The 18,673-nt window shown below is 45.2% G+C and overlaps 1 protein-coding gene and 1 long non-coding RNA gene across 4 annotated transcripts in view; both read left to right on the top strand.

Moving 5' to 3' along the window:
• gtf2a1l (general transcription factor IIA, 1-like) overlaps positions 1-18,673 on the top strand; it is a 59,418-nt gene that overhangs the window by 10,266 nt on the left and 30,479 nt on the right. For all 3 annotated transcript variants that reach the window (XM_077237546.1, XM_077237545.1, XM_077237547.1), the window contains exons 4-6: positions 7,535-7,581; positions 7,789-7,882; positions 11,343-11,824. In XM_077237546.1, the coding sequence (XP_077093661.1) occupies positions 7,535-7,581; positions 7,789-7,882; positions 11,343-11,824 (623 nt within the window). The remainder of the gene's footprint in view (positions 1-7,534; positions 7,582-7,788; positions 7,883-11,342; positions 11,825-18,673) is intronic.
• On the top strand, positions 1,822-2,850 carry LOC143745444 (uncharacterized). Its single transcript, XR_013205993.1, has 2 exons — positions 1,822-2,003; positions 2,752-2,850. It is a non-coding gene; the product is annotated as an uncharacterized LOC143745444 (long non-coding RNA).

The raw sequence follows: 18,673 nt of genomic DNA, 5'->3' as shown, positions 1-18,673 counted from the left end.
ACTCCACCCACTGTTTACCTAAGCCAATCAGAGAACGGCCACATTGAGCTGACCAATCGTAGCACGTTCTCGCTACAACCAATCACGTTAGGCTTTACACTCGGGGTGGTCTTGCCCTGAAATAACTTTGCTCGTTCATCTGCATTGGGTCAAATAGGAAGTGTAGGCTAAGGAAGACCCATAATATTGCTTCAGTAAAATGTTTAAAATGTGGATTTCGTTAGAGTTAGACCATGAGACTGCGTATCAAGCCAAGACACATTTTTATGAGCCTTTGAAAATGCCAGAGAAACAGCGCTTGCGTTATGGGAACAACGCGTTATGGAAGCGTCACGTTATTCATGATAAAACAGAAAAACATCAATGCGTTGCTGACTAATGAATAACTGGATTCAACCTCGTGATACATACGCGAGTTTGTGTAATATTGGGGAAATTACTGTCACAACAGCTTTTCCCACTTCTCCAGTCAAGTTTTAAAGGTGCAATGTGTAAAAATTGAGTATCTATTAACAGAAATGCAATATGACATCCATAACTATGTGTTCAGTGGTGTATAAAGAACTTACTTAATAAACCGTAATGTTTTTATTACCTTAGAATGAGGGATTTATATCTACATAGGCTCGGGAATCCCCTTCTATGAAGGTCGACATATTGTGACGTCATGTTTCTACCGTAGCCGACAGCGAACACACAGCGTTACAGAGCGCGTTTCGTCACTACCTTGAAAGAGAAGCAGCAGAAAGCTATAAGCTAGCCATAAACACCGTGAGTAGTGACTTTTCCCTTGTCAGTAGTGTAAAATATGTAGTTGGATTGTTTCATGTAACTTAGTTCTTCTCCTTCGCTGTGTTATGGCTTTGCTATGTGGGGATAAATGTGCTGGTTACGTTCGTGAGACAGCTGATTAGTACTCTTGTCATTGACCGTAAAACAGTTACAGGAATCACCAACCCGTCGATCTTGGAAGCATTTTAAGTCGATTGAGTTTCCAAAATCAGAGAAAAAAAGCCTATTGTGTGTAGTAAATGGTGTCTAGGGGATGCGGAGGCGCGCGCTGTTACAATCACGTCATTTCTGCCGCGCGCACCTTTGGGCTCATGCGGACGCGTCCAGTATAAACAATGCTTTACGCTTTAACCATCTCAGCCACAGTAACAGCTCATATTAGCCAGCTAAACTTTTACTACCCTGTTAGAAAAAATATATAGTTGCATAGTTTCATGTGGTTCTTCTCCCTCGCTGTATTATGGGTTTCATATGTGGGGAGAAATGTGCTGGTTATGTTCGTGAGACAATCAGCTGATTACTATTATTATATTACATATTAAGACCCTTGATCCTCGCCTGACTATGGCTTTGTAAACTTTATCCATGATGTGGTTTATAATGGACTGTGGTACAGAAACTTGGTTTACTCTGGCTATTCTCTGCTGTCTCAGACGACGATATGTTTGTCCAGTTTCAGGCACCGTAGCTTCTTCGAAAGGGAGGGGTGATCCGTTAAAATACTTGATCACTCAAAAAATATTTCATATGAATATCAGACTTAATAATACTGTATTGTAAAAGTTACTTACAGCATCCAATATAAATACAATTCTACATAGTATTTATGTCCTATAGCTAGCTATTTGTCACAACGATTGGACATTGGACAAAGCAAATGTGCAAATGACGTTTCCTCTGTATAGTGTGTAGTAGCGTGTAGTGGCGTGTAGTGGCGTGTAGTTGCGTGTAGTGGCGTGTAGTGGCGTGTAGTAGCGTGTAGTAGCGTGTAGTTGCGTGTAGTAGCGTGTAGTTGCGTGTAGTGGCGTGTAGTTGCGTGTAGTGGCGTGTAGTGGCGTGTAGTGGCGTGTAGTGGCGTGTAGTAGCGTGTAGTGGCGTGTAGTGGCGTGTAGTGGCGTGTAGTGGCGTGTAGTGGCGTGTAGTGGCGTGTAGTAGCGTGTAGTGGCGTGTAGTGGCGTGTAGTTGCGTGTAGTGGCGTGTAGTAGCGTGTAGTGGCGTGTAGTGGCGTGTAGTGGCGTGTAGTGGCGTGTAGTGGCGTGTAGTGGCGTGTAGTGGCGTGTAGTGGCGTGTAGTAGCGTGTAGTAGCGTGTAGTGGCGTGTAGTGGCGTGTAGTGGCGTGTAGTAGCGTGTAGTGGCGTGTAGTGGCGTGTAGTGGCGTGTAGTAGCGTGTAGTGGCGTGTAGTGGCGTGTAGTGGCGTGTAGTGGCGTGTAGTGGCGTGTAGTGGCGTGTAGTGGTAGTGGCGTGTAGTGGCGTGTAGTGGCGTGTAGTGGCGTGTAGTGGCGTGTAGTGGCGTGTAGTGGCGTGTAGTGGCGTGTAGTGGCGTGTAGTGGCGTGTAGTGGCGTGTAGTTGCGTGTAGTGGCGTGTAGTGGCGTGTAGTGGCGTGTAGTGGCGTGTAGTTGCGTGTAGTAGCGTGTAGTTGCGTGTAGTAGCGTGTAGTAGCGTGTAGTAGCGTGTAGTTGCGTGTAGTAGCGTGTAGTTGCGTGTAGTAGCGTGTAGTGGCGTGTAGTGGCGTGTAGTTGCGTGTAGTTGCCTGTAGTTGCGTGTTGTTGCGTGTAGTGTCGTTTAGTGGCGTGTAGTGGCGTGTAGTTGCGTGTAGTGGCGTGTAGTGGCGTGTAGTGGCGTGTAGTGGCGTGTAGTGGCGTGTAGTGGCAGTAGTAGCGTGTAGTAGCGTGTAGTAGCGTGTAGTAGCGTGTAGTAGCGTGTAGTAGCGTGTAGTTGCGTGTAGTAGCCGCTTCAGAAGAAGAAGAACGGGCATCCGTTTACTATCAGTGAATCATCGTGTCGCGCTTCGCCGCGTCCAGTGTAGACACTATCACGAATTATGAATTTTCATGTAGCCAGCATAGTCAATAAAGAAGATTATACGTCATATATCTTCAGGGAAGAAAACAAACGTCATGGGCAAAATGTGTGACACTGCAAACATGTTAGTTTTACATGATGTGAAACTGTACGGCAGGGAAGATAATCGGCTTTGCTTTTGACGCGCCGCTTGACTCCGGTAGAGAGGGTTATGATGCTCGGGATCTGTGATGATCATTTGTGTGTAATCCTGAGTTAATAATAAAGAATAATAAATATAAAGAAGCCTTAAACTCCAACAATCTTTTGGAAACGGGGTGTTTTAACCACACAAACAGCTCATTTGAATGAAGCTCCCATTACAGATGTTTTCAGGGGTGTTGATAATATCTGCAAAATTAATCAGATCCAGTTCTTGCCCCGAGTGGAAAGCCTAACATGATTGGTTGTAGTGAGAACGTGCTACGATTGGTCAGCTCAATGTGGCCGTTATCTGATTGTCTTAGGTAAAGGGTGGGTGGAGACACTTATTTGTTGATTTGTCTGCATGTCGACACTAGAAGTGTTTCAGAATCCACAAATGCGTGAGGAGATTTACAAATGCACAGGAACCGATTCACAAATAAATGCCAGGCGGAGTTGTGTTTGTGGTATAAAACACATTTATAAATATATTTTTTTATTTGCAAATCTCATTTTATATATTTGTGAGTTTTATAATTTGTTGTGAATCTCTTTACATTTATTTGTGGATCATAATCTATTTATTTGGAATAAAGGAACAATTCTCAGCCCATACTGGGCCGCTTCAGTTCATAGGCGCCGATTTATGTTCTCCTCCGTGGGTGCTCATGGGCGCACGCCCTTTAAAAAAAAAAAAAAGTAACGTTAGGCCTAGTCAAAAAATGTTTGCATTTCAGAACCGAACGAGAAGCGCAGCGCTGCGTCTGACAACTCGAGGTAGCCTATCGCACACCGGACGTGCACTTTGTCAGTTTATGGCCAGCAATATTGTAATGTTATGTTTAAGGACATTATGGAATTAAGATAATGTCTGTAGGCTACTATGTTACGATTGTACTGTACAATTAAATACAACCGGGGGGTCCGTTAACTGAATGAATTGAGAATATCACCTGAAAATCCGATAACATCAGCAATTTTCATTCAAGCAGCTGATTTCTGTAAATTAATATAAAATACATGTATATTGCAGCACAGGTTGAAGTCAGTACATTAACGACGATTTGAGACAAATACATTTAAATTTAATATAAAACTATGTAAATCGCGCTCTGTGGCACGGCAGGATTTTGAACAAGGTCATATAGCCGTAGCTGCGCTTCTCGTCCGGTGTGCGACCCCTTTTAGCAAATGGACAGCCGCCGACACGAACGCACACACCCATTTACTTGATAATAAAGGTAAAGTAGGCTATCTTTGAACTCAGACAGCGCCACTTCTCACAAATACAGACAGGATTGGAGATCAAAAGTTTAACTGACACGTAACCGCGATCAGAGGCGTTTTCATCCGAGAAACGCTGTGATTGGTGGATAGGATATGGAGCAGGCGACTGACAGCGACATAACCAATCACAGTGTGACAGGCGCTTCACATAGCACCGACTGCAATGATTAATGTTAAATGAATGTAGCCTACTGGCAGTCTGACACACACGGTATCGGCGCCTATGCCTCAGTTTACAATCTTCCCAGCGTTACTCGTCGTAATGGCATTTTCACTTAAATTAGAGACCTCTACAATTCAATTCTTTCTATTAACAATTCCAGTTATGGCGCTCTACAATTGTATTCTTACTAGTAAAAACTTCTATTCATTAGATCCAAAACAGAAGTGCTTCACTTCAAAATAAAAGCCCTGTTAGAATGAATTAATAGAATTGTCATTGTGTCAGAATGACAGCTTGGATATGTTTTGAGATTGAAAAATAAGTTTTAATCACTACATTAATTCACATCTTTATACTGTAGAAAATATTAAAGAGCAATATAATATATATAATATAATATAATAAATTATTTATATTATATATTTCTTGTAGCCGTGTGTGTGTGTGAGAGAGAGAGAGAAATAAAAATAATGTATTATGTAGAAATAAATACAAATAATGTATTATGTATATACAAATAATTAATTTAATTATAACATATATTATATTATATATTTATTGTAGCCTATATATTTTCATTCTTATGGCCGAAATTGTATGTGACTGACAAAAAAAGCGATGTTTTTGGCGGTGTTTCTCCACAAGGTAACAATCTCTGTTACCTTAAATTATATGTTTATCTCTGTAAAGCTGCTTTGAAACAATCTACATTGTTAAAAGCGCTATATAAACGAGGATGACAAGGATGAGGCGATATCTTGTGCTGGCTGGTTTAGGCCTGTCTAAAACCACCAGTGGGTTCATTGACTCATTCAAATGATTACATCAAAAAACAAAGTAATCAGAATACACTTACATTTAGTAAAAAATGTGATTACTATCAGGATTACAATGGTTTAATTTAAAACTAAATAAATGTTGTCATAATAACGCTATATTAAACGCTGCTTGATTATAGTCTCAACTCACGGGAGCGCAAATAACACCTGTCTACAGTTATTCTCCTCAGATGCAGATAAGTTATTAATTATGATGCTTCCGGCGGGGGAAAGGTTTTCATGTCTGGAAATTGCAGTTATTTTGTTTTCAAAGAAGAAAAAGGAAACAACATATGTGTATAGTGCGAATCATGCCTTCCAGCTATGAAGATGCTTTCTGTATGAAAGGACTCAACATCCAACTAGCACACGTTAAATCATGTCAGCTCAAATTTAGAGATTGTGATTTAAAATTCGATTGTGTATGATCGCAGTTGTATGTAAGTTTCTAGTAGAAAATTAGCTGGAAAAGTGAAACTCAGTCAGTGAAATTAAGAAAGTTCACGGCCTTCATCAACATGCATTTTAAAATACACATGTAGATGGTGTAGACTTTTTAAATATTGTGTATAAGCTAGAAGTAGTATTTATTATTTAAGAAATAAATAAAAAAAGCCATACTGTAGTCATTAGGTGTCTCTATAGCCTTTTATATAAATAAAAAAATAATTAAAAAAAAAATATATATATACATACATACAGGGTCGTGTAATCTTGAGTTGGTCAGTCAAGTCACCTTTATTTATATAGCGCTTTTTACAATACAGATTGTTTCAAAGCAGCTTTACAGAGATAACAGGAAAATAATGTTGAAATAATATTGTTAAATATAAAATGAAATGTCCCCAACTAAGCAAGCCAAAAGCCAATGGCGACAGAGGCGAAGAAAGGCAACAGTGTCAAGGAACCAAAACTCCATCAGTGACAGAATGGAGAAAAAAACCTTGGTAGAACCCAGGCTCAGTCTCAGTCCTCCTTTGGCCAACAAACGAACAGTGTATGATTATGATTTAGGCAGCATTATAGGTCAGAGGTCAGATTGGATCAGAACTTTCACAATATTTATCCAGTTCATCTGGTTAGGGGTCGGAGTCATCACGCCGGTATGGAGACGAGTTTGTTGAGGTGTCCATGAGGCCTTCACAGTGTTGATGAGGCTGGCACTTCAGGGATGTGTTGTCGTCGTGTCCATGCGATGGTCCTTCATCAGATCTGGATACGGCCTGGATCCGGCGGTTTGCGGTAGACCTCGGGATAAACAGAGAGACTAATATTAGCGTAGACGCCATCCTTCTTATGATGTAACGAGTACATCAGGATTTATGGGAAGTGTTCCCGGTTCCGGCTGATCTAAACTATGCAGCCTAATATTGAATTATAGAAGTCTATAATGTGTTATGTGTATGCTAAGCCAAAGAGATGTGTTTTTAGTCTATATTTGAACGGACAGACTGTGTCTGCTTCCCGGACAATGTTAGGAAGATTGTTCCAGAGTTTTAGTGCTAAATAGGAAAAGGATCTACCGCCAGCAGTCGATTTAGATATTCTAGGTATTATCAACTGGCCAGAACTTTGAGATCGCAATAGATGTTTTTTAGCCAGTGCAATCAACATATATACACAAATAATTACAGTTGGAAAGCAAAATGAAAGCACCTAAATGAAATGACAGATGCTTATGACAAACGTCACTGCCTGGTGTTGCAATGCTCACATCCGTTGTCAATCCCACAATCCTCCAGCGAGAGTTTTGCTCAGAAGCAACAGAAGTATCTGGAAACGCCCACTTCACAGCAGTGTAAACGCAATGTCAGGTCATGTGACCACCAGAGTGTTTAGTTGATGATGACGGCTGTCCGGCACTTTGGAGGTGCAATTTGTTTAGTTATTTTTTTATCTGGTTGGTTACCTGCTACACTCATGGCCACGAAATGTTCCTCCAATCATTTTTTTTCACATTAATACCCATTTTACCCAAAATTTTTGCATCCATTTTAATAAAGTGTCAATCCCATTGCAAACAACTGAAGCAATACCTTGGACTCAGGAAGTGTGTCAAATTATTTCTGTGTGCAGTGCTTTGAGGCGTCAGAGCCGAGGGATGTCGTAATGTGACTGACCGCTTCAGTGTGTTCTCAGTCTCTGATCACGAGCACTGTCACCTCACCGCATGCTTTTACTCACACTTGTGTCCACTTCGTTTTGGACACTTTCGCGGTTTTCTCTGAGTCTGGTCGTGTGCTTGATGTTTTCCTCTCTTTTCTCAGTCGTCATTCCAGCTGCTCAGAATGTGCAGAACTTCACCTCCAAAACAGTAAGTTAACAAACACTGTCCTCATCGCTTAAACATGTGTATAATCAGCATTATAATGTCTTAAAATTATCTGTTCAATTATTCAATCTTAATGTGCATCACATACAATAAAGTTCCCTTTATGAAACTCCTGTTAATGTTGATCTAAGTTAAAGCTCTTTTGAAATTGTGAATGTGAAATGAAAATGTGTTTTCCATGACTTTCAGAACAGCTGTGGTTCTGTTGCAACATTCTCTCTGCCGCCTGGAATAACGTATCCGGTCCAGATTCCAGCTGGCGTCACACTGCAGACGGCCTCAGGTGAGACTCGACTCCACCCTCAACTCCACACGCTGCTCGACTCCACACGCTGCTCGACTCCACACGCTGCTCGACTCCACACGCTGCTCGACTCCACACGCTGCTCGACTCCACACGCTGCTCGACTCCACACGCCCCTCAACTCCACACGCTGCTCGACTCCACACGCCCCTCGACTCCACACGCCGCTCGACTCCACACGCCGCTAGACTCCACACCACCCTCGACTCCACGCTCTACTCCACACCACGCTCTACTCCACACCACGCTCTACTCCACACCACGCTCTACTCCACACCACGCTCTACTCCACACCACGCTCGACTCCACTCCACGCTCGACTCCACTCCACGCTCGACTCCACTCCACGCTCGACTCCACTCCACGCTCGACTCCACTCCACGCTCGACTCCACACCACGCTCGACTCCACACCACGCTCGACTCCACACCACGCTCGACTCCACACCACGCTCGACTCCACACCACGCTCGACTCCACACCACGCTCGACTCCACACCACGCTCTACTCCACTCCACGCTCGACTCCACACCACGCTCGACTCCACACCACGCTCGACTCCACACCACGCTCGACTCCACACCACGCTCGACTCCACACCACGCTCGACTCCACACCACGCTCGACTCCACACCACGCTCGACTCCACACCACGCTCGACTCCACACCACGCTCGACTCCACACCACGCTCGACTCCACACCACGCTCGACTCCACACCACGCTCGACTCCACACCACGCTCGACTCCACACCACGCTCGACTCCACACCACGCTCTACTCCACTCCACGCTCGACTCCACACCACCCTCGACTCCACGCTCGACTCCACACCACGCTCGACTCCACACCACGCTCGACTCCACACCACGCTCGACTCCACACCACGCTCGACTCCACACCACGCTCGACTCCACACCACGCTCGACTCCACACCACGCTCGACTCCACACCACGCTCGACTCCACACCACGCTCGACTCCACACAACGCTCGACTCCGCACCACGCCCCGCTCCACACCACGCTCCACACCACGCTCCACACCACGCTCGACTCCACACAACGCTCGACTCCAAACAACGCTCGACTCCACACCACGCTCGACTCCACACCACGCTCGACTCCACACCGCCCTCGACTCCACACCACGCTCGACTCCACACCGCCCTCGACTCCACACCACGCTCGACTCCACACCACGCTAGACTCCACACCACCCTCGACTCCACGCTCGACTCCACACCACACTCGACTCCACTCCACGCTCGACTCCACACCACGCTCGACTCCACACCACGCTCGACTCCACACCACGCTCGACTCCACACCACGCTCGACTCCACACCACGCTCGACTCCACACCACGCTCGACTCCACACCACGCTCGACTCCACACCACGCTCGACTCCACACCACGCTCGACTCCACACCACGCTCGACTCCACACCACGCTCGACTCCACACCACGCTCGACTCCACACCACGCTCGACTCCACACCACGCTCGACTCCACACCACGCTCGACTCGCACCACTGGCTTCGCGCCGTTCTCTCACGTCCCTCGGCCTCGTCCTGTTCGCCACAAAAGTATCTTTCATTGTGTAAGGGTGAATCCGACCATCTAAAATATTAGCCAATTAGTGTCACCGGTCTCGCATCTCTCACGGTGGAGCGGAAGCATAAAGGGGGAGCGACGACCTCGAGAGAGGAACAGACCTGATTTTATGTTGTGTTTTGTTTTTATTTTCGGTAGCCAGCAGTCGTCCGCGAGGGGCTGCTGGTGGTTATTTTTGGTTTGTTTGTTTTATTTTAAATAAATTATTTTGAATCTTCGCCGGTTCCCGCCTCCTCCTTCCCTGAACTTTGCTAGAACTTTTATATAGCCCCCTTGAATTTGCATACACTTGAACCCACCAACTTTACTTATCTTATAATAACTTTGGATTGGCCATCCCGTGGTTTACCACGTACACTTATGTAAAGTAACATTAAATTAAAACAGAAGTAAAACAGACGCACCCAGATTTAGGTTGGTCAAGCAGCGCGTTTGCTGCCCTAAACAGAAATAACTTGTTTCTGCAAAACAAGTACACTTGAATTAGTGCCAAATATTAGTCGTCACTAATCTGACGCAAACTGATGCAAACTGCGGTAAAATACGAATCCAGTTAATCTACTTGGGAGAACAATTTCAGAATCAGTCAGAATAAAATCAAATGTTTACAATTTATTGTCCAGGTAATGGAACATTAATTCAAAATCCAATCCATCAATCAAATATGATAACAATTCGGAAATCGAGGAATTCAAGAAATGTTTACCTGGCCACTTTTGAACCAGAAACAGCGGCAGAAGCGCCTGACATGGGCTACAGAGAAGCAGCACTGGACTTCAGGCATTTTGGCATTTCCTTCTCCCCAGTCTTCCTCCAGACTCTGGCACCTTGATTTCCGAATGACATGCGAAATTTGCTTTCATCCGAAAAAAGTACTTTGGACCACTGAGCAACAGTCCAGTGCTGCATCTCTGTAGCCCAGGTCAGGCGCTTCTGCCGCTTTTTCTGGTTCAAAAGTGGCTTGACCTGGGGAATGCGGCACCTGTGGCCCATTTCCTGCACACGCCTGTGCACGGTGGCTCTGGATGTTTCTACTCCAGACTCAGTCCACTGCTTCCGCAGGTCCCCCAAGGTCTGGAATAGGTCCTTCTCCACAATCTTCCTCAGGGTCCGGTTACCTCTTCTCGTTGTGCCGCGTTTTTTGCCACACTTTTTCCTTCCCACAGACTTCCCACTGAGGTGCCTTGATACAGCACTCTGGGAACAGCCTATTTGTTCAGAAATTTCTTTCTGTCTTACCCTCTTGCTTGAGGGTGTCAATGATGGCCTTCCGGACTGCAGTCAGGTCGGCAGTCTTACCCATGATTGCGGTTTTGAGTAATGAAACAGGCTGGGAGTTTTTAAAAGCCTCAGGAATCTTTTGCAGGTGTTTAGAGTTAATTTGTTGATTCAGATGATTAGGTTAATAGCTCGTTTAGAGACCCTTTTCATGATATGCTAATTTTTTGAGATAGGAATTTTGGGTTTTCATGAGCTGTATGCCAAAATGATCAGTATTAAAAGAATAAAAGACCTGAAATATTTCAGTTGGTGTGCAATGAATCTAAAATATATGAAAGTTTAATTTTTATCATTACATTATGGAAAATAATGAACTTTATCACAATATGCTAATTTTTGAGAAGGACCTGTATACTGTGGCCCTCCAGGAACTTAGTTTTGCACCCCTGTAACAGTTTATTTATTCCCACGGACAAGACCCAGTTGAAGAAGACCACTGTCTAAGACTTTGAATCCCCCATTCCAACCACTCGATGTAAATGAGCTGAAATAATGGCTGAAATAATGTTTAGATGTTCTTCCCTGTTCCTCTCTCACCTTCAGGACATTTCTACAAAGTCAATGTTCCTGTAATGGTCACGCGGGGAGCTCAGCATGTCCTAACCCGACCTGCTCCGACCCGCATTGAGCAGAATTCTAACCCGGTTCCTCGTCCCATGGCCGTTGCTCGCAGCATCCCAGCCCATCTGTCTGTTCCCTGTCCTCCAGCGCCATCTGGTTGTGTAGCGTCTGAGACCCTGCCGAACCCTCCACAACCGTTGCACCATCAGCTCTGCCAACAAACTGACGACAAACCCTCCCCATCAGCCTCTGACAGTCAAAGCGAGTTCAACCTCGACGGCATTGAATTCAGCCCGCAGCCCATTGACATGAGCGCCTCATCGTTCTTCACTCCGCCAGCACAGGGCCCGCGCTCAGATTATCCCCAGGATATGATTGAGACGGTCTTAAAAGAGCCAGACAGAGCAACTGATGAATCAACTGCTCTTCCAGACTTGAAGGCTGAAACTAATCAAGACATTAAGGTAAACTTCAATGCAACATGCAAGACACCTATAAATATGAAACCAGTGTTGTGTTCTAGTTGTTTCTTGCTCCAAATAGAGATAGCAGACAAATTAAAAGCCCCAAAACAATATGGAGCTAAGTGTTATCTGACAGGTTGCTGAAATGAAGCTTTTTAATACATTTTCTATTCTTAATAGGACATTTATTCTTCTGTATGTTATTGCTTTTTGCTGCCTGCACCTACAACTGGTCAATTTCTTGGCAGTCTGAGTTACTGTTACTGTTTTCAGGGACTGGATGAATTAACTCCTCTGTGTTAGATATGTCTGACTCATTCAAGCAATTTTTGTTTTTCCTGCAAATCATGGAGTCCTACAGAACTTCAGTGGAAAAACCCATTCACGTGTCTTACTTGTCCAAGTATCCTTGCGTCTGCTAGCAGCTTTAGTGCGCGCAGTGAGGCCAGGTTGAGGGTGTTTGTAGCTCTTAAAGGGATACTTCACCTCTGGGAAGATGATTTCCATTACACGAGAGTAGATGTTAAAACTTCCTGCTGATTTGTACTCGGCTTTCGCCAATATAATCACCAACTAAGACGTAGCTTTACAGTAACCTATGCTTCTCCATCCATTTACGCTTCTTTCCATCTGGTGACGTGAATCTTCTGTCTGGTGTTAATACAGTGTATTGCGCGTCAGCACACACAACGGCTGCAACCACAGTGCGGTCCCCCCATAACAACCCTCTGGATTGAGCGGAGTAGGGAACATCTCTAGGGTCTTCAAGTGGGCACCTTCCGTCCTCAGTGTTTCGTCGACTAGCCCACGACACCTCAAGAGGGCTCGACAGTGACTCTGGCGTCCCAGAGTCACCCCCCTCCGTCCCCCACTCAACTCAGCCCAGCTTACTGACCTCTACTTCCCTCTTGCTGCTGAGACCTAACCACAATCTCACAATCTCTCCGCAACCCAACCATACGCGCCAACCCGTTTGACTAAGGCTGTCGAGCCCCACTGGTGCGTTAATATGCAGTTTCAGTGGCAACGGTTCCGTATGGCATACCACTGCAAAACACAATATCTGCCCAACCACCCGTCATTCACGCAATATACACAGGAACGTAATGACTGTAAATACTATACAACCTATACAAATAAACCAACAGTTGCTGCTGAGACCTAACCACAATCTCACAATCTCTCCGCAACCCAACCATACACGCCAACCCGTTTGACTAAGGCTGTCGAGCCCCACTGGTGTGTTAATATGCAGTTTCAGTGGCAACGGTTCCGTATGGCATACCACCTACCGCAAAACACAATATCTGCCCAACCACCCGTCATTCACGCAATATACACAGGAACGTAATGACTGTAAATACTATACAACCTATACAAATAAACCAACAGACCTTTCAAGTTTTCAAGAATTCTACGAAACCGTAGCATGGCGGGCTGTACACAGCCAGCTAGAATCTTTCCGTCTCAACCACAGCCAGTTGCTGCTCCTTTCTGCTGCTTCAGATAAGTTCTTTACTGTACGACGCAACTCTTGGCCACTGAATCCGACGTCTCTGAGGAACCGGGTTGTAGAGTGTGCCACAAAACCTCGACAACCCACTTCCACTGGATAAACCTGGACTCTCCATCCTCGCTGTTCTGCTTCAGTGGCCAGATGAGCATACCTCAGTTTCTTCCTCTCATATGCCTCATCTACCGCATCCTCCCATGGCACTGTTAACTCTATCAGTTGAACAATGCGTGCTGATCCAGACCACAAAACAATATCTGGTCGTAGGTTAGTGGTGGCAATCTCAGGTGGAAAAATAAGCCGTTGATCAAGATCAACCAGCATCTTCCAGTCCCTAGCAGCTTCCAGTTGTCCTGGGCGAGAATTGGTGTTAGCACTTTTTCTTGGTGGTTGCTCGCCTGGGCGGAGGAATATTGTCTTCTGCGTGTAATGTTTTGCTAGAACAGGCGGCAATTTATTGGTCATACTACGCTTGCCTTCCAATGCTAAAGCCAAACATCGCAATACTTTGTCATGGCGCCAAGTAAACCGACCCTGGCTAAGAGCCACCTTACATCCTGTCAAAATGTGCCTTAATGTGGCACATGCCTTGAATCCCTGAATGTATATTTAATTGTGGTCATTTATATAGTAGACATGTGAAATTTATTTTTGAAATTGAAGCATTCTAGACTGCGAAAAGGCAGAAAATGTATTTTTTTTGTATTGCGGCTCGTACAGGTAGCCGCGAGCATCAGATTCTCGCAACAGATCTTCGAAGTCCCCTTCTGCCATTTCAACTTCAAAACTACCCATATGGGTGTGGTGAAAACATTCGGAACTAGCTACTAATACTGGCTGTAGTTTTAAGCCTCTGGCCCAAAACTCCTCAGTTGACGCAAAATGACGATTTTTGCGTCATCGGAGGATTTTTTTCCAGACTAAAAATGCATAAATCTCTCATATCAGGGGGATATGAGGGGTGGAAGCACGGTAATTTTAAAATACTACTGGTTTTCTACTGATACAAAGCTTAATGCTAATTCCTGAAGTATCCCTTTAACATGGAGAAAGTTAGTTAATTGGGCAGCAACCAGTGCTCGAAGTGGGGCGGTACTCACTTCTAAATTTTACTCTTAAGTGTACCTGCAGTTTTTCTTGAGTACTACTTCTTCTCACATGTAGCCAGTACTCTACCACTGATAGGAAAAGCGTCAGTGTCAGAGAGATTGATAATGACCTAACGTTACATAAACTACACTTTCAAGAGGGCACTACGTGACTTACTACAGATTGTGACGAATCACGTAAAGACAAGCAGTAGGCACACCCTATCAGACGTCCGTGTCTCAACGCACGCTAGTTCGAAAAAGCTGTCCGCCTGACCGTAAATTGAAAACCTAGAAACTAAAAAGTGTATCGAGTCGTATATATATATATATATATATAATTCTTTTGTCCTCGCATTCTTTGGTACCCAGTGACACACCTGTGTGAAAGGCTCATTATGCGACTCATTATGCGGTCATTATCTTCTCAGGTGTATGGCGATACCGCCGACCCCAGAGGGTTAATGCCCCATCGGCATCAGAGCTCACTCCACCAGAGGCATGGCCTCGTCCTGTGCGTGGTCCAGTGGTGTACCTATTGGTGACATCTGTGCAGTGGCCGGCTGGTCCTCACTGTCCACCTTAGCCAGATTTTACAACTTGGAGGTCCCTGCTCTGCAGGCACACATCCTCTCTGTCTAGTTGGAGTTGACTTCTGGGCAAGCTCAACCTGCTATTACCCTTCCTTGTAGGCATATATTTCCCTTCCCTACCCCTACCATCTAGGGACTGGAAATGAGCTGCTTTTATAGGCAGATGCCCCTCTCCTTTTGAGGGTCTCTCCTTGCCATAGGTTCGTGCAGATCCCACTGAGGAGCTAATGAGCGCTCAGATCGCCTCTGTTGTGGCTTTGCAGTGGCACTGCGCTGTTAAATAAAAGATTTCAGAATTCGGAGAAAAAGGAGTTTTCCCCATAGACATAATACTCGTTCCAAGTTCTCTCAGGGAACCGAGGTTACATAAGTAACCAAGACCTTCTCATCTCATGCAGAAGTGCAGTCCAAACGCTGCATTTGTAATGGCATGAGAGGATAATATGTCTGTAAATTTCCCGCTGATATGTTCTTCAGTTTTTAATGTTCTGCATTTTTGTGTCCTCGCCCACGGACAGCCGGATCGACAGAGGATTATTAACAACAGTTATTCGAAGAGTGGGTTTATCACTGAAAATTGTATTGTACTTTTTTTTACTTTGTGTAGCATTATGGTAAAATGGATCACTATGGCAATGGCTTTCTTACCTGTACTCAACAGTGTTTTGCTTTGGGCAGAACAGACAGAATGGCAGTGTCTTTTATATTTTACCTTGCATTCGGCCTAAAACACTGTTCATGGTCATCCAGTTCAATATGACTACACACAGGGAGTTTTTTTTTCAGATTTTCCGTCACTGCGTTCTCTCCGTATTTATGATTCTTTGCAGCCTTTAGTCGCTGCCTACAATGCACTGGAACCTTGACTGGAAACCAAAAGTAACTCACTCCCACTAAACTTTGACTCTGACGACTTGCACCCGGGAACAATACAAGTCGGCACCATTATGACTAAGGGCGCTTTCACACTTGGTTCGATTGCCTGTTCCGAACCCGAGTTCGATTGCTCCTCCCTCCCCCCTGCCCTCGATGGACTGTGTTCACATTATATTATTTGTATCCGAACCGTGGTACGCTTGCGTCATCAAGCTGCAGTGGCGCTATGAATGAAAAGGCGTCAAAATGGATAGAATAGCTCGCTCTCAACGAAGGCGGTCGCATTTTCTCTCCCTCTCCCTCCCCTCGCCTCTCCTGCTTTGCTTCTCTCGTCACGTCTACTGTCTTGTACTTTGAGAGACCCTCGCTACACTGCTCTCCAAAACCAAGAAATTATGGATTTGATCAACTGGTCTCTCAACGCAATTGACACCATCTTCTCGACGAGAAGCTTGGGTTCGGGGGAACCTGACTGCCCTGCCGGGACGTTCGCAGCTGGCTACACGATGGACGCGTGGGAGAAGTGGCGGGTCGTGTGTCTGGCGGCTCTTTCCGTGGAGGACGTTGAAGATATCTACCTATTCGGCACCATGATAACAGGTCTTCTGCTGATTGGATTAGGCATTGCCCTGGTTTACCGAGGAACTAAGGAGACGGTGACAGCTGTCAAAAGCCCCGCAAGGCTGCCCGTGATGATTGAGGCGGTGGGCAGAGCTGTCTGCACTCAGACTGGGTCTATGAACCACAATATGGATAACATCATGGAGAAGCTCACAGCTTTGCAAAGGCAAATGGATCGTTTCAGAGACCAAAACGGACCAGGAGAATAGCCTGCATAAATTGAATGCGGCTACTCGCCCGAAGACCAAACAATCCCAATCTTATCTGTTTCGGCACCCCCCTACCAGCACTGGCCTTGGCCAAGGCCGCTGTTGGAACAACAACTCTCCCGGAAGAGCACTGCAGTGAGCCGCTCTTGCATTCCTTCCCCGACTCCTCAGACACCTGCTGATTGTTGACTCTGCCTGGGACATGATCAAGGTTGTCTCCATGGCAACTTGCTGTGTATCGCTATGACAATCCTGCGGACTGAGGCTCCTAGATTATGGTGCTGGCTTAGCGACTCTCTCCAGGCCTACACACACATGAACTTACACATACACAGATATGCACCTAACCCACACCCCATCCCACGCCTTCGCCGCTTCGTACCCCCAGTCTGACAGGCGGGTCTGTGACCAGCGCCATAATGGCTGCAGGACCGGATGCTGCTTGCCTGGGCTGGACTACCTCCATCCCCCACTCCCCACCATGTTGCAATGTCTTGTTTGTAGAGTGTACTGTTTATGTGCTAATGTTGCTGAGGTGTTTTTTCCTGTTCCCAGACTGTTCTCCTTACAGGAGCATAGTCTGGGGGTCGCCTTTTTTTTCTCCTCACCTCTCCTCATGTCATGCTGTTTTTTTGTTTTTCTCAAGTTGGCGCTGAATATAGCAGCCTCGGTAACACCTTATTACCAAAGCAAATTCCTTGTATGTGCACAACACTACTTGGCAATAAAAAAATTCTTGATTCTTGATTCTTGATTCCACATTTGTTCTTCTTTTTTTTAACCTTTGGTTTTGTTTTCAAAAGAAAGCATACAGAAACACACATGCGTCTGTCTGCTGCAAAAGTACTAAAATCGTTTCAAAGACAGCTGGCTGTCCGCCAAAGACAATTTTTGTGGAGGCAAGCACAAATCATCTCTCTGCTTGCAGTGCGTCAATCCTGCTTTTCATCAAGTTAAGTGTATACACACACACGTGCGCGCACTGACGACTTTCCTGTCGACCACATTATACATTATACGTCATCAATAGCGGTACACTTCCACGGTTTGGTTCGATTGCATTCATATCAGCAGCAAACCGTACTGGAGTTCACATGAACCGTACCCCAGACCACCTTTTTAAGCGGACCCAAGTACGATTCGCGGGTGCGCACCGGAGTTCGGAAGACAGCGTTCACATCATCCAAACGAACTGAACTCTGACGTCATTCGAACCCGGGTGCGCACCAAAAGTGCTAGTGTGAAAGCCCCCTAAAAGTTTGCTATGTATTTCCTACTAAATAGGGCTGTCCCTGTCACAGAAAGTGGCGAAGTCAGGCAGTCTGTGAGGGACAGATCGTTAATGACGGGTCCTTGTTGTAATTACAGTATGTCGGGCAGGAAATTCAAACATTTAAAGGGGTCATATAATGCCATTTTTCTACAAGTTAATATGAATCTTTAGGGTCTAAATGAAAACTTTGTAATATACTTTTATTAAAAATTATCATTTGTATTGTAAGAAAACACTAATTTTACATGGTCAAAAACAGCTCTGTTTTCAGCACGCCGTTTCAGTGCATATGCCTTTAAATGATAATGAGCTTTGCTGACTCCGCCCCTCTGTTCTGTGGGGCGTTTTTGCACATTGAGTGTTGCCTTGACAACAGTTGAGGGTATATTTTGCAACAAGAATGGCAGCGGGAGTCTCTGAGGAAACATCTGTTCTACCATACTAATCTGAACCGGAGTCGGACCCGGAACAAGATGACGGCACCGAAGAAGTTCGACAATTTAGGCTCGAACAGGACGTTTCTGAATGGTTGGTTAACGTAATGTCACTTTGATCTATTTTTGTAACTTATGTACTGGCAAGGTAACTTAGAGTAGTGAGATACAGACGCTATGTGTTTACTGATGTGTAGGTTAGTTCGTTTACAGATTGATGTTGAAAAACTTTTTTTTGGTAA

This window comes from Siphateles boraxobius, unplaced genomic scaffold, assembly GCF_051911475.1.
Source record: "Siphateles boraxobius isolate OS27281-9 unplaced genomic scaffold, OSU_SipBor_1 204, whole genome shotgun sequence".
In the NCBI taxonomy this organism is placed as follows: domain Eukaryota; kingdom Metazoa; phylum Chordata; class Actinopteri; order Cypriniformes; family Leuciscidae; genus Siphateles; species Siphateles boraxobius.
The sequence above is the reverse complement of the archived record's forward strand: the minus strand, read 5'-3'. Positions and strand labels throughout refer to the sequence as shown.